This window comes from Anolis sagrei, chromosome 5 (genome assembly GCF_037176765.1).
Source record: "Anolis sagrei isolate rAnoSag1 chromosome 5, rAnoSag1.mat, whole genome shotgun sequence".
In the NCBI taxonomy this organism is placed as follows: Eukaryota; Metazoa; Chordata; class Lepidosauria; order Squamata; family Dactyloidae; genus Anolis; species Anolis sagrei.
In genome coordinates, this window is record NC_090025.1 from 193976299 (window position 1) to 194000433 (window position 24135).

A 24135-nucleotide genomic window follows, 5' to 3' on the forward strand; every position below is an offset into this window, starting at 1 on the left:
TATTTCATTGCAGTAGAACTTGAAATAGAAAATTATGAAATGTGACTTTGTGAAATAACAAAATCCTATTATAAATTACCCTTTTTATATATATAAATTACCTCTTTCAAGTCTAGAGTGTTCATAAATATTCATTTTTGCCTCTTGGTGCTCCTCCAGCTCATTTTAATAAAAAATATTATTACTTTTGTTCCTAAGGGTGGTTCAGAAGGATGGAGAAGAGGTGAATAACTTGCCCAGAGCTAGCTAATAAATCATTAGATATGAAACTTTAATCCAAGCCAAAGTCCATTAGTGGAAGTATTGAAAAGAGAAAGCATTCCAAAATGAATGCACCTGAAAATATTAATGTGACTTGAAACCTGTGTACATGGAAGTAAGTCTGAACTCTGTATAACTGACTTCGGATGTGGTGAATCTGGGAGTAAATTGACCTGCTTGCAAACCTGGTTTTTGAGGTATTGTCTCATGAAGTCAGTGTCTAGTTCCTCTTTGTCACTTCCGACTTAAATAACGCTTAAAGTCTATATTTGATTTGGCCTGCAAAGTCTTTTGGCCTGCAAAGTCTTTTGGAACAATTGGATGATGAGACTGGATCTTGATTTTAGCTATGAGACGATATGAGATGTTGATGCTTATTGATTGTTATGTGTTAATCCTTTTAAATGCTTCTTAACTGTTTTTATCACGTTTTATGTATTGTATTGTGGTTGTGAACCGCTCTGAGGGCTGAGAAGAGCGGTATAAAAATGTAGTAAATAAATAAATAAATAATTTTTTTCCCAAGTCTGTTTTTGATATGCCCAAAGCCCAGTTTCCAACCACGTCTCACCATGAAGAAGTCAGGAAGGTGAGGAGATTCTGTTCTCCTTAAAAAAAAAATCCCACTCCTAACAGAATACTTCCACCTAATGCAGATGACCCCAGTTTCATGTGGAAGGACTGGTGTCATAATTGAAGGGGTCGTAGGACTGGAAAAAATGAGAGTGCAATATATACTTACTTGTGTATAAGTCAAGGCCAGATTTGGGGGACTAAATTACAGATTTTGCTATGACCCGCAGATAAGGCGAGGGTCATTTCATTGAGAGGGGAAAGCAGCATTCCTTTGAAGGTAAAGGTTGTCCCCTGACATTAAGTCCAGTCCGATCTAATATCTATAGGGAGGGCGTTCCACAGCTGAGGGGCCACTGCCAAGAAGGCTCTGTCTCTCGTCTCTGCCAAACGCACTTGTGACAAAGGCGGTAACGAGAGCAGGGCCTCCCCAAATGATCTTAAGGTCCTCGATCAGTGGTTCTCAACCTGGGGTCCCCAGATGTTTTTGGCCTTCAACTCCCAGAAATCCTAACAGCTGGTAAACTGGCTGGGATTTCTGGGAGTTGTAGGCCAAAAACATCTGGGGACCCCCGGTTGAGAACCACTGTCCTAGATGGTTCATAAGGGGAGATGCGTTTGGACATGTAAGCTTTACACAAAAGGCTTCTCTCATATCAGGCCTTCCTCATACTATGAGGTTGTCCCCTGACATTAAGTCCAGTCATGTCTGACTCTGGGGTGTGGTGCTCATCTCCATTTCTAAGCCAAAGAACCAGCATTGTCCGTAGACACCTCCAAGGTCATGTGGCTGGCATGACTGCATGGAGCATCGTTCCTTTGAAAGGGAACCTCAGAAAACTGCCGCCACCACCATTTTGCTATCCAGGCATTCAACAAGTCCAGAAGAGATGCCATCACAAAGAGAGAGAGTAAAGGGGTCGGTGCTTCCTTAAGGTTCTCCTGGACCAAGTTCTTGCCAGTAGTCATCAACTCAAAGAATGAGATGGTTTCTTTTTGGATAAGAGTTAGGGTACACTTCTTACACTGACCTATGAATAAGTTGACTTGAGGGAAGGGGTCAATTTGGAAGCTTTCAAACAGAGGCTCAATGGCCATCTCTTGGGGGTGCTTTGATTGTGCTTTTCCTGCATGGCAAGGTGTTGGACTCTTATTATTCTGATTTCTAGGTTGCATAGTGACGTTCTGGATGAGGGCGAGCAAATTGAAGTTGAATCAAGACAAGACAGAGGTCCTCCTGGTCAGTCGCAAGGCCAAACAGGGTATAGGGTCGCAACCTGTGCTGGATGGGGTCACATTCCTCTTGAAAGCACAGGTTCGCAGCTTGGGAGTTCTGGATTCATCACTGAGCCTGGAATCCCAGGTTGCAGCGGTGGCCAGGAGAGCTTTCGCACAATTGAAACTTGTGCGCCATCTGCGCCTGTACCTTGGGAAGTCAGGCTTGGCCACGGTGGTCCACGCTCTCGTTACATCTAGGATAGACTACTGCAACATACTCTACGTGGGATTGCCTTTGAAGACTGCTCGGAAGCTTCAAATAGTCCAACGAGAGGCAGCCGGGTTAATAAATGGGGCGGTATACAGGGAGCATACAACTCCCATGTTACGCCAGCTCCACTGGCTGCCAGTTTGCTACCGGGCACAATTCAAAGTGCTGGCTTTGGCCTATAAAGCCCTAAACAGCCCCGGCCCAAATTACCTGTCCGAACGCATCTCCCCCTATGAACCATCGCGGAGATTAAGATCCTCCGGGGAGGCCCTGCTTTCCTTCCCACCATTGTCACAGGTGCGATTAGTGGGGACGAGAGACAGAGCCTTCTCGGTGATTGCTCCCCAGCTATGGGACTCCTTTCCTGGGGAGATCAGGTAGGCCCCCTCCCTCGTGTCCCTTAGAAGGATGGCAAAAACTTGGCTGTGGGACCAAGCTTTCGGGACAGGGCAATGAAGCGGCAGTGGGAAAGATGACAGGGCCAATTGGATTTGATGTGGATGGCTAGGACGGTTTTAAATGGTGTTATTTTAAATGGTGTATTTTAATATTTCGATAAAAAATTTTTTGTAATGTTTATGTATTGTATCCAGTACATACATACATAAACATTACAAAATTTTTTTTTATGTATTGTATCCAGCCTGGGAGTCACTTTGGACCGTGCCCTGACCTACAAGAAGCACTGCCTGAACAGCAAACAAAAAGTGGGCGCTAGAAACAACATCATACGAAAGCTGACTGGCACAACCTGGGGATCACAACCAGATACAGTGAAGACATCTGCCCTTGCGCTATGCTACTCTGCTGCTGAGTATGCATGCCCAGTGTGGAACACATCTCACCACACTAAAACAGTAGATGTGGCTCTTAACGAGACATGTCGCATTATCACAGGGTGTCTGCGACCCACACCACTGGAGAAATTACACTGCTTAGCCGGTATTGCACCACCTGACATCCGCCGGGAAGTAGCAGCCAATAGTGAAAGGACCAAGGCAGAGACATCTCCAGCTCATCCCCTGTTTGGGTATCAGCCAGCACGTCAACGACTTAAATCAAGACATAGTTTTCTTAGATCTACAGAGACACTCACTGGAACACCCCAGCAAGCGAGAGTCCAAAAGTGGCAGGCCCAAACCCAGCACCTCAATTCATGGGTGATACCAGATGAGAGACTCCCCCCTGGGCACTCAGAAGACTGGGCGACTTGGAAGGCGCTGAACAGATTGCGCTCTGGCACCACGAGATGCAGAGCCAATCTTAAGAAATGGGGCTACAGGGTGGAATCCTCGGCATGCGAGTGCGGAGAAGAACACACCACTGACCACCTGCTGCAATGCACCCTGAGCCCTGCCACATGCACGATGGAGGACCTTCTTGCGGCAACCCCAGAGGCACTCCAAGTGGCCAGATACTGGTCAAAGGACATTTAACCAAATACCAAATTTGCAAAATCTGTATGGTTTTTTTTTTCTTTCTTTCTTCTTTTTCCTTTTCTTTTTAATCTCTGTGTTTGTTTTGCTCTGTTAGAATTGTAATACAATGGTTGCTGATGACACGATAAATATATAAATATTGTATCCAGGCATTGAATGTTTTCCGTGTATATGTTGTGCTCTGCTCTGAGTCCCCTTCAGGGTGAGAAAGGCGGAATATAAATGTTTTAAATAAATAAATAATAATAGTGTTCAGTTAGCCAACTAACACAGGAATGGGCCAACTTCAGCCCTCCAGGTGTTTTGGACTTCAACTCCCACAATTCCTAACAGCCTACTGGCTGTTAGGAATTGTGGGAGTTGAAGTCCAAAACACCTGGAGGGCTGAAGTTGGCCCATTCCTGATATACAGCACATGTATTAGGCTTCACTACATTGGGAATAAGAATGCCATTTCAGCATCTTCTAAGACAGTCTACATAGATGGCCCATCTTCCAATTTGACTTTTAACAAAGGCTTCTAAAGGCCTCCTCGTAAAACATAAAAGTTTTGGAAGGACGTTTTACTGATATTGTAGGGGCCAATGCATTGTTTCTGTGGTTCAGAAACACAGCTAGAATAGGCTTGAATGACAAGCAGATCTGTAGGCATGTTTACAGTCTTAAATTAAATGACCTTGTTCGTAACCAAAGTGCTCTTCTTCCGTGCAAGAGAAAGTGACTGATTTCTAACTTGCTTCTTGCTCATTTCAGTAGCTAATGTGTGACAGAAGTGTCCCTCAGACCACAACTCTTGCCACATTTGATGGCTAAATGGGTGGAGACTCCAACAGTCGTCGTGTTGCATAAAATACACACAGTCCTGATTAAGCAGACTTGCAAGTTTATGGGGTTGGAAGACATTGCATGGAAGTGAAGGGTTCAATCCAGTGAAGTGCAACCATGCATATTTTCTTTTAATAAATGTGTTTTGGTCACTGATAATATTGGGATCAACGTACACATTCGTGAATCCAGAATACTGTGCAGTTTAGTTGTATTGTGATCTGGCTGGCAGCTGGCTTGTATGGAGTTAGGTAAAATAAACCTCTGATTATTCATGGATGCTTCAACAGAAATGTTTGCATAAGTTAGACAGCGAATGCTGTAGTGTACAGAAATGTCCAACTTTTAGTTGGCATTAGTAAAGCATATTTCCAGTCCCAGAAACAAACTAAAATAGAATTCATTACAAAACAGAACAAAGAATTATATCACAATTGATTTTTTTGCCTATGTTTCTTGGTAAGTAGAAATATTCCCATTCAGGCTGGTATTTTATTTATTTATTTATTTATTTATTTATTTATCGTGTCATCAGCAACCATACCATTGTATTTCAATTCTAACAGAACAAAACAAACACATTAAAAAGAAAAGAAAAGAAAAAACACACAGATTTTGCAACTTGGTAGTTGGTTAAATGTCCTTTGACCAGTATCTGGCCACTTGGAGTGCCTCTGGTGTTGCCGCAAGAAGGTCCTCCCTTGTGCATGCGGCAGGGCTCAGATTCCATTGAAGCATGTGGTCAGTGGTTTGCTCTTCTCCGCACTCGCATGCCGAGGATTCCACCCTGTAGCCCCATTTCTTTAGATTGGCTCTGCATCTCGTGGTGCCAGTCTGTTCAGCGCCTTCCAAGTTGCCCAGTCTTCTGTGTGCCCAGGGAGGAGTCTCTCATCTGGTATCACCCATGGATTGAGGTGCTGGGTTTGGGCCTGCCACTTTTGGACTCTTGCTTGCTGGGGTGTTCCAGCGAGTGTCTCTGTAGATCTAAGAAAACTATGTCTTGATTTAAGTCGTTGACGTGCTGGCTGATACCCAAACGGGGGATGAGCTGGAGATGTCTCTGCCTTGGTCCTTTCACTATTGGCTGCTACTTCCCGGCGGATGTCAGGTGGTGCAATACCGGCTAAGCAGTGTAATTTCTCCAGTGGTGTGGGGCGCAGACACCCTGTGATAATGCGGCATGTCTTATTAAGAGCCACATCTACTGTTTTAGTGTGGTGAGATGTGTTCCACACTGGGCATGCATACTCAACAGCAGAGTATCATAGCGCAAGGGCAGTTGTCTTCACTGTGTCTGGTTGTTCATTCAGGCTGGTGACCTACAGGTTGATATTCTTTACAAATCTAGTTTCAAGCAGTCACAGTATGTAGAAAGTGTGGGGCAAGTGGGCTTATTAACAACAGACCCTCCTCATAAACGTAAAGCAGAATAACCTATCAGCACCAGTAGCCCAAAGTGATAAAAAGAACAAAAATTCACAGACCAATGTTATCTCATCCATAGGAGGCTTTTCTTTGTAGTAAAATAATATAGTTGCACTGTTTACAATAATAAGGTTTCTATAACACAAATCAATTATCTGGCTTAGGTCCTAGCTGATTTATTTGCAAGCAAAGAATAAATAATTTTTAGCTATGCACTACTAGTTCATAGCATTATGGAGTTGGAAGAAACCCCAAAGACCATCCAATCCAAGCTCATTCTGCCAGCAGGAAGACATAATCAAAGCACACCCAATGCTGGGCCATCCAGCATAAGTTTGACGGTAATTAGATATTGAATGGGCAATCTAGTGCCAAACAGAAACACTTCCACTTGGCAATAGAAGTTCCACGTTGCCATATAATGCAGGTAATTCCATATCCATAGCACAGTCCAAGTAGTTATGTCACTGCTAATGTGGCTGTACCTACCTTTCTTTAAAGACAATGTCTGTGCTGACTTGGGCTTGTTTTCCCATTGTGGTCGTAGTGTGGTGTGCCTTCCAGTCGTTTCTGACTTTGTGGCAACCCTATCACAGAGTTTTCTGTGGACAGTGTGTGATTTATCCAGAGGATTTCTGTGACTGGGTGGGGAATCAAACCATGCTCTAGAGTCATGTCCAACTCTCGCTACTACACCCTACTGGAAAATCCCACATTTTCTGCTTTGAACTGGGTTGTCTGAGTCCATACCGCCATATAACCCAGTTCAAAGTAGAAAATGTGGGATTTTGTTCAGCTGTGTGGTAGGGGCCTTAGTTTACTTGGAAGTAAAACATGATGCAGCTTTCTCAAAATGTTGCACAAAATGAAGTTCAGCAGTGAAAAATGCAAGATACTCCACTTAGGCAGAAAAAAACGAAATGCAAAGATACAGAATGGGGGACAATGCCTGGCTCGAGAGCAGTACGTGTGAAAAAGATCTTGGAGTCCTCGTGGACAACAAGCTAAACATGATCCAACAATATAATGCAGCGGGCAAAAAAAAAGCTAATGAGATTTTGGCCTAGGAGTCTAGTGTCTAGAATAGATCCAGGGAAGTCATACTACCCATGCTCTATTCTGCCTTGGTTAGAACACACCTGGAATCGCACTGTGTCCAGTTCTGGGCACCACAATTGAAGGGAGATGTTGACAAGCTGGAATGTGTCCAGAGGAGGGCCACTAAAATGATCAAGGATCTGGAGAACAAGCCCTATGAGGAGTGGCTTAAAGAGGTGGGCATGTTTGGCTTGAAGAAGAGAAGGCTGAGAGGAGACATGATAGCCATGTATAAATATGTGAGAGGAAGTCATAGGGAGGAGGGAGCAAGCTTTTTTCTGCTGCCCTGGAGATTAGGACGCAATGGAGCAAATGGCTTCAAACTACAAGAAAGGAGATTCCATCTGAGCATTAGGAAGAACTTCCTGACTGTGAGAGCTGTTCAGCAGTGGAATTCTCTGCCCTGGAGTGTGGTGGAGGCCCCTTCTTTGGAGGCCTTTAAACAGAGGCTGGATGGCCATCTGTCGGAGGTGCTTTGAATGCTTCTTGGCAGAATGGGGTTAGACTGGATGGCCCATGAGGTCTCTTCCAACTCTAGGATTCTATGATTTCTCTGTACATTTCCCATTGTGCCTTGTTTTCTGGTTTGGGGGAACTTGTGGCATATTTGGAATACGTTTTACTACAGGCCTAAATTTCAATAAAACCTACAATGGGAGAAGGAAGCTTGGTAATACCTTTAAAATGTAATTGGTAGTATTTGTAGAAGGTTTTTATGATGAGAGCTGTTTGTTGCCCAGATGTCTTTAAGTTGTATAACAGATTACTGAACTCTTTTCTCCCTGGAGGATAGTTAAACACAACCTGTTTGGCCACTATTTCAAACAAAATGAATGTAAATTGCATGTGGCATACTGCTGTCCTAGTTTTTGTGCCAAAACAGTTAGGCTACTGCACAGGTTTCCTGCTATTTGTATTATATATTACATGGGTTGTTGAGGTTTTCTAATAAGACTAGTGCTCAGGTTTGAGCCAACAGTGTGTTTTCATGACCCAAAGACTGCCATGCCAGCTGCAATTAATATTATCATATGTTTGAACTGACCTTGGTCAATTTCTGAATATTATCTTTTTTAGCACTTGGTGAAGGCTCCTTTGAAAAATTGATTAGAAATTTGAAGCAATGCAAAATGCAATGGCTGGACTATGGACTCGGGACTATTTGGCTCCCTTGTTAAAAATAAACTTTCCTGGTTGTGTTCTGCATCTGGATTGAATTTGGCTGCTGGTCATGACATAGAAAACACTACATAACCTGGCAATAAACTGTGTGAAATATTACATTCTCACATAAGCCTGCCAGGCATTACAATGTTCAGGGCAGCTCCTTTTATCAGTTCCATGACCCTTAAAAGTATATTGGCTGCAGTTATGAGAGAGGTCTCTGCTAAAGAAGACATGTCTGGTTCTGATTCTGTTGACTTTCCTTCAGACAGCAGATGATCTTATTCAGATAGGTCGCTAAATAGCCTTTTTGCAGAAGTGGACTTTACTTATATAGAAATACATTTTAATGTGTATCTTTTATACAACTACATTTTAATATGCGTGTTTATAGAATTTTTGCAATGTTTGTGTGCGTTGACTGTGCATTGACTCGCCCCGAGCTACGAGGAGAGGCGGATAAGATATTTATTTATTATTTATTATTAACTACGTTTCTATATTGCTTTTCTCACCCCAGGCGGGACTCAAAGCGGTTTACAACATAATAAATGGCAAATTCAATGCCTATAAAAATAATAATATAAATTTATAAAATATTTTATGTTATTATTTTATAATATAAAATATTTAATAAATATATATAATATTTGGTGGAATTCACCTAGCCAGTTATGAATACATAAATATAAAATAATATAAAATAATATAAAATAAAATAATAATATAAAATTATTATTATTATTATTATTATTATTAATGCTATTATTATTACTTACGTGTTTGATGTTAGTTTTTATTGTCTCTTGTGTTTTGATTGTGATTGTTTTTATTATTAGCTCTGTTTGCACCTTTTGCAATAGAAAAGTGGGTTATAAAATTTAATAAACAAAACCATTGTGAGGACCCAATATCATCCTATTGCGGCAGTAGTACATTAATTGGATATTCTGGAATAGTTTTGCAGCGATGTAAATGCTGGTGTTTTTTCCAATGCTAATTTGTCAGATTTTGCAGTAGAAAAGTTCAAAACCTTTATAGCAATAACAACTATATTGTTATTAGTATAAAATCTACTGATTTTTTTCTAATTTGATAACACACTATAAAGGAGTTCAGCGTGTTCACTTTAGAATCGTAGAATCAAAGAGTTGGAAGAGACCTTATGGGCCACCCAGTCCAACCCCATTCTGCCAAGAAGCAGGAATATTGCATTCAAATCACCTCTGACAGATGGCCACCCAGCCTCTGTTTAAAAGCTTCCAAAGAAGGAGCCTCCACCACACTCCGGGGCAGAGAGTTCCACTGCTGAACGGCTCTCACAGTCAGGAAGTTCTTCCTCATGTTCAGATGGAATCTCCTTTCTTGTACTTTGAAGCCATTGTTCCATTGCATCCTAGTCTCCAGGGAAGCAGAAAACAAGCTTGCTCCCTCCTCCCTGTGGCTTCCTCTCACATATTTATACATGGCTATCATATCTCCTCTCAGCCATCTCTTCTTCAGGCTAAACATGCCCAGCTCCTTAAGCCGCTCCTCATAGGGCTTGTTCTCCAGACCCTTGATCATTTGAGTTGCCCTCCTCTGGACACATTCCAGCTTGTCAATATCTCTCTTCAATTGTGGTGCCCAGAATTGGACACAATATTCCAGGTGTGGTCTAACCAAAGCGGAATAGAGGGGTAGCATGACTTCCCTAGATCTAGAGTACCCAAATATACTTTAAGACTGTCTGTATGAAAGCTCTTCTGTTCAAATACTACACCTTTTTAACTGCATTTTTTTGTTTCCTGCTTCCAATGTTTTTTCCCTACTTCTCAGATTGCAGACAGTAATGTGCTCCTGTCTCTTTTATGTAGGATATATTTACAATTTTTCCTGTAAGTAAATAATTTTTTAATATTTTTAAATAACATAAATGCCAAATATATTTGTTGATTAGGTTCTTGTAGGTTTTTTTGGGCTATAGGGCCATGTTCTAGAGGCATTTCTCCTGACATTTCGCCTGCATCTATGGCAAGCATCCTACCTCTGAGGATGCTTGCAATAGATGCAGGCGAAACGTCAGGAGAAATGCCTCTAGAACATGACCCTATAGCCCGAAAAAACCTACAAGAACCTAGTGATTCCAGCCATGAAAGCCCTCGACAATATTTGTTGATTTATACATGGATACATTTAGCAGAATTAGAAGGAATCTGCATTAAGTTTGCAGATGATACACATTGTAAGAGCATTAAAGAGGACCTGGATAAACTAGAAGATTGGGTAGAAATTGGTCAAATGAAGGTCATTATAGACAAATGCAGAGTTCTACATGTAGTCCAGAAAAACCTGATGCACGGGTACAGGGTGGAGGATAGGGAAGCACTACATGTGAAAAGGACCTTAGGGTTATTGCTGATCATAAGTTGAACATGAGAAAGCAATGTGGTGCAGTGAAAAGTGTGACGATTCAAGATGAGGACTACTCCGGGGCATGACCACCTGCAGTTCTGTCTGGTTGCTTCCTTATGACAGAAAGGCGATCTTAAGTGCCTAAAGGATTTGCTTTTTCATCTATTGGTTTGTTAGTTGTAGGCCCCAAAGCACTTCTTTCAACTCTATGATTCTGAGGGGTTGTCAAACTGGAGACAACATATAGCTATGAAACTATTTTGGTTATGTATTCATAACTGGCTTAGTGAATTCCACCATTGTTTTTTTATTATTATTTGAGGGAAAGCCCAACAGCATTGTGATACTGCAACAAAGAAAGTGAATACTATTTTAGTCTGCATTAATGGGAGCATAACTTCCAAGCCAAGGGAAGTAATCGCCCTACTGCATAATATGCTCATCTGGCCTTATATGGAGTATGTGTTGGGCCCTGGAAGTCAGTTTAAGAAAGTTATAGATGTTCTGTCATTGGAGTATACGTACCCCCCCCCCCCCATGGGAAAGCTTGATTCCACAACCCCCACTATAATGAGCCCTCCTCCGCAAATAATTTGTTTCTCTTTTATCTCACCCGAGTTTTTAACCAGTTTTAATTAGTTCTTCTTTTAACCATTACATGTAGCCCGCCCATTGTCACTGTGTTTGTGTTTACTGTAATTTTATATTGTTGTGTATTCACATGTTTTGAGTAATTATGATGTTGTTTATTGTTCACGTTTTCGGTTTGCATTCGGTTTCTCTTTACTGTAATTGTTGTTTGGGCTTGGCCTCGTGTAAGCCGCTCCGAGTCCCCATTAGGGAGATGGTGGTGGGGTATAAATAAAAATTATTATTATTATTATTATTATTATTATTATTATTATTATTATAGACAGATTGGAGCGGATTCAAAGAAGGACGGCAAGGAGGATAAGAGCAAAACATACAAAGAAAGGTTGAAGTTGCTGGGTATGTTCAGCTGAGGGGTGATGCGGTCATACTGTTTAAATACAGTAAGGCTGTAACTGTTGTACTCCAGAGCAGATACACCTCTGACCTTGAATATCACACCAGCTTGGTAAAATCAGCAAGCAGTTTATTGATGAATAAATGTAGGCAAAGCAGTAAAAATGGTAAAAAAACAGTATAGTCCCAAGATAAAAAATAGTCCATGAACTTCAAGGCACAAGGTAACACATGAGATTCAAAGGTACAAAATCCATAGAACAAGGTAAGATGAAAATCCAATAGACTAGGAACACTTGGAAACAAGATTGCCATGAAATTCCACTGTTTGTTTGTTTGTTTGTTTGTTTGTTTACAGCTTTTATATTCCGCCCTTCTCACCCTGCAGGGGACTCAGGGCGGATTACAGTGTACACATATATGGCAAACATTCAATGCCAATTTTGACATACAACATATACAGACATAGACAGAGGCTATTTAACTTTTTCTGGCCGCTGGGGAGCTGTCGCTTTCATCGTCCATCTGCAATGCTGATGAAGCACTTCCGCATTCCCGCATGCTTCCCCGCTGGAATGCTTTGCTGGAGTCTTCTTTATGGCCTCATAAATCAGTTAATTTAGCCTCCCCACACTTTTTTAAAGGTGGTACCTTGTTTTCCTACTTGACAGATGCAACTGTCTTTTGGGTTGCAAAGGTCGACAACAGGCTACACATAATTGGTTGGAAACCCACTCCAATCCGGGCTGGCTTCGAACTCATGACCTTTTGGTCAGAGTGATCTTAATGCAGCAGACACTCAGCCTGCTGCGCCACAATCCCGGTGCAGTCTCTGTTGACGAGACTGAGGCAGTTCTTTCCCTTGGATTAATATAAAGCTTTTCCTGATCCCAGAACCGAAAGGAAAGCATTTCTCTTGCCCTTACAACCAGATAAGGGTTTCCTATCTCTCTTTTCCTGCAAATGAATTGACCTTTGTTGTGCCTGAGAACTATGCCTCTGTTTACAAAAGTCTTTCTTTCTATCTTCACTCTCATTCACTCTTCATCTTCAGAAGACAGTTTTTCAGAAAAAGACTGTTGAGGGCCTCTCCCAGGAATGTGACCTTGTGAATCTTTATGAGACACCGCAGACCTCTTGTATGGGCTTAACTCGGGCCCAGGCAAACCCTCATCCCCATGGCCAACAGACCCAGGCCCAGAAAACTCTTCATCTCAATTCCCATCATAAACATGAGACATAATCACAACAATAACAGAGATGAGCAGGTAGGTTTTGCTTCGTAGGATAGAACCAAGTATAATGGTTTCAAGCTATAGATTTTGATTGACCTGTAGAAGGAACATCTTGACAGTAAGAAATGATCAATATTTGAATCCGTTTCCTTGAGAGGTGGTAGGGGCTCCTTCTCTAGATATCTTCAAAACGAGTCTGTCCCCTGGAGAGCCCAAGTTTGCCCAGGCCTGGATTAATCTATAGCAGGGTTGTAGTACATGCTTCTTTCTCTATCTACAAGCTTCTTCACCCTGGAAATGGTTGATTTTCAGGCAGAGAACGACAGGAGAATGTTTGTATTCCTTTTGATAGTCTTATGTCTTTTCTGTTCATCTTGCAGTAATGGCTTTTGTAGGGATATTTAACTTGCACTCGTGACCAGGCTGTTGTGTGTTTGCTCATTGATGTTGGAGGCTCTAAGACAGTGGTTCTCAACCTTCCTAATGCTGTGACCCCTTAATACAGTCCCTCATGTTGTGGTGACCCCCAACCATAATATTGTTTTCGTTGCTACTTCATAACAGTCATTTTACTACTGTTATAAATCATAATGTAAATATCTGATATGCAGGATGCATTTTCATTCACTGGACCACAAATACCCAATACACCCAAATGTGAATGCTAGTGGGGTTGGGGGAGGATTGATTTTGTAATTTGGGAGTTGTAGTTGCTGGGACTTATAGTTCACTTATAATCAGAGCATTTTGAACTCCACCAGCAATGGATTTGAACCAAACTTGGCTCCCATGACCAATGGAAAACACTGGAAGGGTTTGATGGGCATTGACCTTGAGTTTGGGAGTTGTAGTTCACCTATATCAAGAGAGCACTGTGGATTCATGCAATGGTGGATCTGGACCAAACTTGGCACGGATACCCAATATGCCCAAATGTGAACACTTGTGGAGTCTAGGGAAAATAGATCTTGACATTTGGGAATTGTAGTTGCTGGGATTTATAGTTCGTTACAGTCAAAGAACATTCTGAACTCCACCAACGATAGAATTGGCTCAAACTTCCCACATGGAATCCCCATAACCATCAGAAAATACTTATGGTCTTTGGTGACCCCTCTGACACCCCCTCGCGACCCCCTCAGGGGTCCCGACCCCAGGTTGAGAAACACTGCTCTAAGATGCCTTAACAGATGTAAACAAGTGGGCTAATGCAAATAGTCCAAAAGTGGAAGTATGTCTGGCAGCTGTGGGAACAAGCCTCGCTTATACAAGCGGTAGCTAAAAACTTGTTGGATTAATTCCAAGCCCACTTGTAAATGAAGAGTGTGTTAAGATGCTCTTGACGAAAATGTCTCAACTGATGTATAGCCCTTCCTTGTAGGCATTTGTTGCATAATCTGACAGAAGGAGACACACAGACTCACCAGTATCCAATACTGTCATCTCTTAGCATAAAATGGTGTTTTGTCTCTGGCCACGTCTCTTCAGATTGCAACTTTCCTCAGATGATCAGAAGCAATGGGCATAATGGGAAGCAGCTGAGGAACAAAGCGGCAGCAGCCTGACAGCTGCATTCTTGGTTAAATTTAGATTTTCAAGTTTCTGTGACTGGATGTTGTAGCAATTGCAAACACCTAGGCAGGAACCTGCTTGCCCTCTATTAACTAACAACACTGTCATGGTTTATTTCAGCTCTGCCGTGCTGTCTAAAGATTGGTTGCTAAAGGTGAAGGGGGATGGGACAAAGAAACTAGAATGCTCATAAGACTGAATTATTCAGTTGACAGTAAAATTTATTTATTTACTTTGTTTTCTACCCTGCCCTCCCTCCCTCATTGAAGCTTAAAGTCTGACAAAGGTCAAGATAAATTATGCCAGCTATACTGTTAGTCCACTATTCTTTTGTGTATCAAAATAGTAGAAAATGTAGTTCAGGTACAGGACTACATAATTATGAGCTATTTCGGCCAAGTGGCTCACAAATCCCCTTGCAATAAAACATGTACACATGTGCACATATACCAACGGGCCCAGGAGGGCCTTGCCCTCTGCGGCTCCAGTTGATTTATTGTTGTTATTTGTTCATTTTGGCAATGAATGTTTGCTACTTTTGTTTGTATTACATTTGGCCCTGCCATAGGTTTTTAGTGCGTCGTGGTGTTATTGTTATTTATTGCTTTGTTTATGAGTTTTTTATTGTCTGTATTGCTGCGTTGTTTATTGATGTAATTGGGCTCGGCCTCTTGTAAGCCGCACTGAGTCCTCCTGGAGATGGTGTTGTTGTTCATTCGTTCAGTCGTCTCCGACTCTTCGTGACCTCATGGACCAGCCCACGCCAGAGCTCCCTGTCGGCCGTCACCACCCCCAGCTCCTTCAAAGTCAGTCCACTCACTTCAAGGATGTTGTTCATTCGTTCAGTCGTCTCCGACTCTTCGTGACCTCATGGACCAGCCCACGCCAGAGCTCCCTGTTGGTCGTCACCACCCCCAGCTCCTTCAAGGTCAGTCCAGTCACTTCAAGGATGCCATCCATCCATCTTGCCCTTGGTTGGCCCCTCTTCCTTTTACCTTCCACCTTCCCCAGCATAATTGTCTTCTCCAGGCTTTGCTGTCTCCTCATGATGTGGCCAAAGTACTTCAACTTTGTCTCTAGTCTCCTTCCCTCCAATGAGCAGCTGGGCTTTATTTCCTGGAGGATGGGCTGGTTGGATCTTCTCGCAGTCCAAGGCACTCTCAGCACTTTTCTCCAACACCACAGTTCAAAAGCGCCTCTCTTCCTTCGCTCAGCCTTCCCTAAGGTCCAGCTCTCACATCCGTAGGTGACGACAGGGAAGACCATGGCTTTGACTAGGCAATGGATCTTGGTTGCCAGTGTGATGTCTCTACTTTTTACTATTTTATCGAGATTGGACATTGCTCTCCTCCCAAGAAGGAAGTGTCTTCTGATTTCCTGGCCACAGTCTGCATCTGCAGTCATCTTTGCACCTAGAAATACAAAGTCTGTCATGGCCTCCACATTTTCTCCCTCTATTTTCCAGTTGTCAGTCATTCTTGTTGCCATAATCTTGGTTTTTTTGATGTTTAGCTGCAACCCAGCTTTTGCGCTTTCTTCTTTCACCTTGATTAGAAGGCTCCTCAGCTCCTCCTCGCTTTTGGCCATCAGGCTTTCAGCCTGGAGATGGTAGCAGGGTATAAATAAAGGTTTATTTATTATTTGTATACTGCCCTGAGTTCCTTTGAGGAGATAGGGCAGCTTATAAATAAAACATTATTATGTGTTGATGATGGTGATGGTGATGATGATGATTATGACTGTCCCTTCCTTACCACTTACGTTGGTAAGGAAGGTACAGTCAGTCCAGGCTGAAACTTCTTGTTCCAGAAGCGGGGAAGAAAGAGGGCGGACTAATGGCCTTGGCTGCCATTATTGAAAGTATCAACCCACAGGATTGTCTCTGGATCCTGGCAGCCACCTCTTCCTCTGAATTGGACAGCCACTTTTCTCAGAATAACTGAAAGCTCTAGAGCAGCAGGGGACGGGACCCCTGGGGGGGGGGGATCATGAGGAGGTGTCAGAGAGGTTGCCAAGCTCCATCAGAAAGCACAATATTTTCTGTTGGTCACGGGGGCTCTGTGTGGGAAGTTTGACTCAATTCTATCATTGGTAGGGTCCAGAATGCTCTTTGATTGTAGGTGAACTATAAATTACAGCAATTACAATGTCACGGTCTATTTCCCCCAAACTCCACTAGTGTTCACATTTGGGCATATTGAGTATTTGTGCCAAGTTTGGTCAAGATCCATCATTGTTTGTGTCCACAGTGATCTCTGGATGTAGGTGAACTACAACTCCAAAACTCAAGGTCAATGCCCACCAAACCCTTCCAGTATTTTCTGTTGGTCATGGGAGTTCTGTGTGCCAAGTTTGGCTCAGTTCCATCATTGGTGGAGTTCAGGATGCTCTTTGATTGTAGGTGAACTATAAATCCCAGCAACTACAACTCCCAAATGACAAAACTCCATCAATATTCAAATTTGGGTATTTTGGATATTTGTACCAAATTTGGTCCAATGAATGAAAATGCATCCTGCATATCAGATTGTGATTCATAACAGTAACTAAATTACAGTTGTGAAGTAGCAACAAAAATAATGTTTATGGTTGGGGGTCACCACAACATGAGGAACTGCATTGAGGGGTCAAGGCATTAGGAAAATTGAGAAACACTCCCTAGAGCAGTGTTTCTCAACCTTCTCAATGCCTTGACCCCTTAATACAGTTCCTCATGTTGTGGTGACCCCCAACCATAAACATTATTTCCATTGCTACTTCATAACTGTAATTTTGCTACCATTATGAATCTTCATGTAAATATCTGATATGCTGGATGTATTTTCATTCACTGGATCAAATTGGGCACAAATACCCAATACACCCAAATTCGAATGCTGGTGTGTTCGGGGAGGGATTTACTTTGTCATTTGGGAGTTGTCGTTGCTGGGATTTATAGTCTGGACCAAACTTGGCATGAATACTCAATATGTCCAAATAGGAACACTGGTGGGGTTTGGGGAAAATAGACAAAAACATTTGGGAGTTTTAGTTGCTGGGATTTATAGTCCACCGACAATCAAAGCGCATTCTGAACCCAACCAACAATAGAATTGGGTTCAGCTTCCCACACAGAGCCCCAACAACCAACAGAAAATGCTGTGTTTTGTGATGGTCTTTGGCGACCCCCCCCCCCCCAGGGGTCCCGACCCCCAGGTTGAGAAACGCTGCCCTAGAGAGAGAGAGTTTTTGAGCCAGCCAGTTGGAGGCCACTTTGATTTTATGCTCTCTCTCTCTCTCTCTCTTCCTTTCTTTCTCTCTCTCTCTCTCTCTTCCTTTCTTTCTCTCTCTCTCTCTCTCCTCCCCTCCCCGCCCTGATCACCAGTTTCCTGTTTCAGATTCTTCCGCATGAAGGCAGAGGAAAGCCAGAGCTGAACTTGCAGCTTTGGGCTGCTAAAGGAAACGGAAGAAGCGGGGCTTGTGGCCAATTTGCTTTCCCTGCTTGCCCACAGAGCCGCACCCCTGCTCTCCTCCCTTGGCCTGAGCGGGCGGCTGATATTTCAAGACGTGGAAAATATGAACGTGTTTTGCTAGGAGTCACTTTCTTTAATGGAAATGCATATTGTTTTAGAAATAATGTCAGAAAGAAAGTCCTGCCAGCTTGGCACTCTGGCTCAGAGTTTACGGTTGTGCAGCCACTCCCATTGTGTTGAATAGCTTTTATGGCTGGGGATACCAGGAGTTGCAGTTGAACAACATCTGGAGAGTGACAAAATTCTCACTGTATTGTCGACGGCTTTCATGGCCAGAATCACTGGGTTGTTGTAGGTTTTTTCGGGCTATATGGCCATGGTCTAGAGGCATTCTCTCCTGACGTTTCGCCTGCATCTATGGCAAGCATCCGCAGAGGTAGTGAGGTCTGTTGGAACTAGGAAAAAGGGTGTGACCCAATTGTTGATCTGGTTTGCAGATGACTAGGACATCTATAAAAGGCTCTGCAGACTACTTCAACCAGAGAAGTCAGCCATAGCAGAGCACCTGATGAACCAACCTGGACACAGCATTTTATTTGAGAACACAGAAATGCTGGACCACTCTCACAACCACCATGTCAGACTACACAGAGAAGCCACTGAAATCCACAAGAAGCACGTGGACAATTTCAACAGAAAGGAGGAAATGATGAAAATGAACAAAATCTGGCTACCAGTATTAAAAAAACTCTAAAATTGCAGCAGCACAACAACAGAGAGGAAACAAACAAGGACATCTAATCACCTCTCAACAACTGTTTGCTCCAGGCACTGCCAGGCCATTATATGCTATTATATGCACTAGGGCTGGGTAACAATGGAAAAAATTGTTTCTAAACTCGTTTCGTTTTTAGGGTGTCCATTGTGTTTTGTTTTTTAAAAGAATTCCGAATTTTTCTTTAAAAAAATTTCGTTATTTACGAAATTTCGTAAATTTCAAATTGATTCGTTAATGGCGGACGCGATTGCGCAATACGCTAAAAAAACCTCCAAATGGGACAGGGGGAACTTCTGAAGCTTCCCTCTCCCTCTGTTGTTGACTGTTGGTGTGATAATTTATTTTTTTATCACTGATAAAACAAACAACAACTATAAAACTTGCACCAGACATACAGAAATAATAACGAAACAATTTCGAAACAATTACAAAATAAATTGAAAAATTCGTTTCGATTTTTAATTGCTCCTGCATGGCTCAATATCGGATCGTAAGCTAATTTAAATACGAATCAATAACGAATTACGAAATTAACGAACGAAACCGCCCAGCCCTACTAATCACCTCTCAACAAAAGTTTGCTCCAGGCACTGCCAGGCCATTATATGCTAATCAAGGTGGTCAGTTGAAACATTCACACCTAGCTCCAGCAGACAAGAGTCCTTTGTCCCACCCTGGTCATTCAGCAGATATATAAACCCTTTTTCCTAGTTCCAACAGACCTCACTACCTCTGAGGATGCTTGCCATAGATGCAGGTGAAATGTCAGGAGAGAATGCCTCTAGAACATGGCCATACAGCCCGAAAAAAACCTAGAACTACCCAGTGATTCCGGCCATGAAAGACACTCCCTTTTTTACATCTATATAAATAAAAATGTAATGTTCGTTTGTTATCCTCACTACCTCTGAGGATGCTTGCCATAGATGCAGGCGAAACGTCAGGAGAGAATGCCTCTAGACCATGGCCATATAGCCCGAAAAAACCTACAACAACCCAAAATTCTCACTGTTGGAGTATAGAGGTGACCACATGCCTTCTTCAGTTGCACTATCTTTCACTCTGTGTGTGTGTGCTACAAGGTTTAAAGCTCTGAAAAAGACATGACAAACCAAACCCATATTATTTGTGTTGTCGAAGGCTTTCATGGCTGGAATCACTGGGTTGTTGTAAGTTTTTTGGGCTGTATGGCCATGTTCTAGATACAGGCGCCCTCAAACTTTTTAAACAGAGGGCCAAGTCACAGTCTCTCAAACTGTTGAAGGGCCGGATTATAATTTGAAAAAAATATGAATGAATTCCTATGCACACTGCACATATATTATTTGTAATGAAAAAAAACACTTTAAAACAATCCAATAATTAAGATGAAGAACAATTTCAACAAATATAAAATTATTAGTATTTCAATGGGAAGTGTGGGCCTGCTTTTGGCTGATAAGATAGTGTGCTTTCATGTTGTTATTTCATGTTGTTATTGTGTGCTTTCATGTCATTTCAGACTTAGTTTTATCCTGAGTGAGGGCCGGGTAAATGACCTTGGAGGGCCGCATCTGGCCCCCGGGCCTTAGTTTGAGGACCCCTGTTCTAGAAGCATAATCTCCTGACATTTCACCTGCATCTATACCAGGCATCCTCAGAGGTTGTGAGGTGTGTTGGAAACTAGGAAAATTGGGTTTATATATTTGTGAAAAGTCCAGGGTGGGAGAAAGAACTCTTGTCTGTTGGAGCTAGGCGTGAATGTTCCAATTGGCTATCTTGATTAGCATTTGATGGCCTGATAGTTTTTAGGTGTGGCTTGTTACTGCCTGAGGGAATCCTTTGTTGAGAGGTGATTAGCTGTCCCTGATTGTTTCTTCTCTGGAGTTCCCTGTGTTTGAGTTTTGTTCTTTATTTACTGTTATAATTTTAGAGTTTATTAAATACTAGTAGCTCGATTTTGTTCATTTTCATGGTTTTTTCCTTTCTATTGAAATGATCCACATGCTTGTGGATTTCAGTGGCTTCTCTGTGTAGTCTGACATGGTGGTTGTGAGAGTGGTCCAGCCTTTCTGTGTTCTCAAATAATCTGCTGTGTCCAGGTTGGATCATTAGGTGCTCTGCTATGGCTGACTTCTCTGATTGAAGTAGTCTGCAGTGCCTTTCATGTTCCTTCATTCGTGTTTGGGCAATGCTGCTGCATTTGGTGGTCCCTATGGAGACTTGTCCAGTAGACTTCTGCAGAGGTGAGATGATACCACTTGTCCTTGCTGAACGTAGCATTTGTTGGATTTTCTTGGTGGGTCTGTAGATAGTTTGTAGATTGTGTTTCTTCATCATTTTATTTATTTATTTGCAGTATTTGTATACTGTCCTTCTCAACCCCGAAGGCAACTTAGGGCGGTTCACAGTGTTGACAATAATTCAATGCCATCAATAATTAAACAACAGTATAAAACATCAAGATTGACCCTCCCCTGATAAAACATTGAACATTATTAAACACTTTACATGAAAATAACATTACATATCAGACATAGCTGTTGTCCGTAAACAGTCCTGGGTCATTGCACTTTCAACTTTAAATATTCTATGTCCCAAACGCTTGGTTCTATAGCCAGATATTTAGCTGTTTCCTAAAGGACAGGAGGGAGGGGGTCGACCTGATCTCACTTGGGAGAGAGTTCCACAGCCGTGGGGCCACCACCGAGAAGGCTCTGTACCTTGTCCCCACCAATCGCACCTGTGAGACCGGTAGGGCCGAGAGCAGGACCTCCCCAGGAGAGCTTAAACTATGAACTAGTTCAAACAGGGAGATACATTCGGACAGGTAAATATCTATCTCCTGCAATAGTTTGGCCCCAATACATTGATTTAAATGCAGTTGTTCTCAATCTACGGGTCCCCAGATGTTTTGGCCTACAACTCCCAGAAGTCCCAGCCAGTTTACCATCTGTTAGGATTTCTGGGAGTTGAAGGCCAAAAAATCTGCGGACCCACAGGTTGAGAACCACTGCTGTTTTGTTTGCAGATCTGGGAGCCAAGACTATTGGTGTTCCATTTGGCTCTCTGTGCCATTTTTATAGGAAGAGCTTGTTGCGAGATACCAATTTGATGCAGGTTTGCTCCAAGTAGTTAATAATACCTGGCATTTTCTTCGTTGCTTGCTATGGCCATGTTCTCAAGCCCACATGCTATCTTGCAGTGAGCTGTCAGAGGGACTTGGGTATGTATACAAATCGCCTTGTCTAACTGCCACCTGCTTGGTTTCCATAAACTCAGGGTGTCTCTCAAACTCTTGGGATGTTCTTGTGCATCTTGAATGAAGGAGTAAGAACTTAGAGGCTTCTTGGTTTAATTTTTGTGTCTTTTTTCCCCAGGAATGCATTCTCTCTGGCATTATGTCCGTGAATGGAAAGAAGGTCCTTCACATGGATCGCAATGCTTACTATGGAGGTGAAAGCGCATCCATTACACCCCTGGAAGACGTGAGTACCCCCCTACTTGATCTTAGTTAAGGTGGCTTCTATGGGATGGGCTTTTTTGAGAAGTACCCATATTGCCTATTACTGCATGGCAGGGTTTTGGACTGGAAAGTCTTGTGGTCCCTCCCAACTCTTTGGAAATATACCAGAATTGAGGACCTGTGGGAACTGAGGACCGAAAATAACGTATTAAGTGAATATGAATGAGTAAACTGGGGAGATTATACATTCTTGCTAGTATGTTATTCTTAGTTATGATAAGATATAATGAGGAGACTTTTAAACAGAAGCTGGATGGCCATCTGTCAAGGGTGTTTTGATTGTGCTTTTCATGCATGGTAGGTGGTTGAGTGGCTCGTGTGGTCTCTTCCAACTTGATGATTCTATAACACATTATCCTCCAGGCTGGTGTTTTAGACGTGCCAAGGGTTTGCTTAATGAAGCTTCCTTAAATCCCATCTTGGGGGGAAAAGACAGGATATACATTCAATAAATAAAATAAATAATAAGTAATATGAGCGAGATGGCTGAGTGGGTGAGACCAGATATAGAAGATGGGAAAAGAACCAAAATAATATTGGGACCTTTTGTGGTGTAATGTAAAATAAACCACGTGTAGTTCACGTTTGATCACCCCACACACTGTCTTGCCAGGGAAATAAAATATGCTACGCAGATGAACAGTAAAGAACAAGTAGTTTAGTCTTCGCAGTTCAGAACAGCATATATACAATGTGATTAGTTGCATCCACTCACATAATGTCCTTTTATTTATTTTTATTTATTTATTTACGACATTTATATGCTTCCCTTCTCACCACGAAGGGGACTCAGAGCAGCTTACAAGATATATAAACATACAATATATATTATTAGCATAGTACAATGTCAGTATTTTATATTACTATATTGTACTATACCATTATATTATAATATTATTAGTAATATTACCTGTAATATAAAATATATAATTATAATATATAATATAGTTATAATATAATAATGTTATGAGAGATTTAAAGTGGTCTTTCTTTGTCCATGTGGATAAACTTTGAGTTTATTTCTATACTGCTTTGAGTCCCCCTAGGGGTGAGAGAAGCGGTATAGAAATACTGTAAATAATGATAATAAAACTCCTTCGGCAGCTCATGAAGCAAGAGCATACTCCAAATTCTGTCTCTCTCTGCTTCTCTCTCTGTTTGTCTGCAAGCACCTGCATAGCTCAAGCCTGAAAAATGTAACAGTATCCAAAAGTCCCAGACTCAGCTAGCTCACCAGGCATAGCCCGACCAATAAGCTTTGTGCATCTTATTTTACACTTGACACACACATACTAACTGATTTCTTACATGCTTCAACACCTTTCACATTACACAATTACAACACTGTGATACAGGAATGTGGCATTTGCAATTTAGGAAGGGATATTTAGAATGTCCAAACAGAGAGCTCCAGCGCCTTACCAAACTGCATGCTTCAGGATTAAATAGGATGTTGGAATGGCAGTTAAAGTGAAATCAGAGCCCTACCCTAGTGTAGTGTGGAAGAGCCCTAAAGTATATTGCGGACATCAGTCGCAAATGGAATCATAGAATCATAGAATCAAAGAGTTGGAAGAGACCTCATGGGCCATCTAGTCCAACCCCATTCTGCCAAGAAGCAGGAATATTGCATTCAAATCACCCCTGACAGATGGCCATCCAGCCTCTGTTTAAAACCTTCCAAAGAAGGAGCCTCCACCACACTCTGGGGCAGAGAGTTCCACTGCTGAATGGCTCTCACGGTCAGGAAGTTCTTTCTCATGTTCAGATGGAATCTCCTCTCTTGTAGTTTGAAGCCATGGTTCCGCGTCTTAGTCTCCAGGGAAGCAGAAAACAAGCTTGCTCCCTCCTCTCTGTGGCTTCCTCTCACATATTTATACATGGCTATCATATCTCCTCTCAGCCTTCTCTTCTTCAGGCTAAACATGCCCAGCTCCG

At 42.2% G+C, this 24135-nt stretch overlaps 1 protein-coding gene across 1 annotated transcript in view; it reads left to right on the forward strand.

Moving 5' to 3' along the window:
* Positions 1–24135, forward strand: part of GDI2 (GDP dissociation inhibitor 2) — a 66579-nt gene that overhangs the window by 20312 nt on the left and 22132 nt on the right. Inside the window, exon 2 of the mRNA XM_060776398.2 lies at positions 22052–22159. Within this exon, the coding sequence (XP_060632381.2) occupies positions 22052–22159 (108 nt within the window). The remainder of the gene's footprint in view (positions 1–22051; positions 22160–24135) is intronic.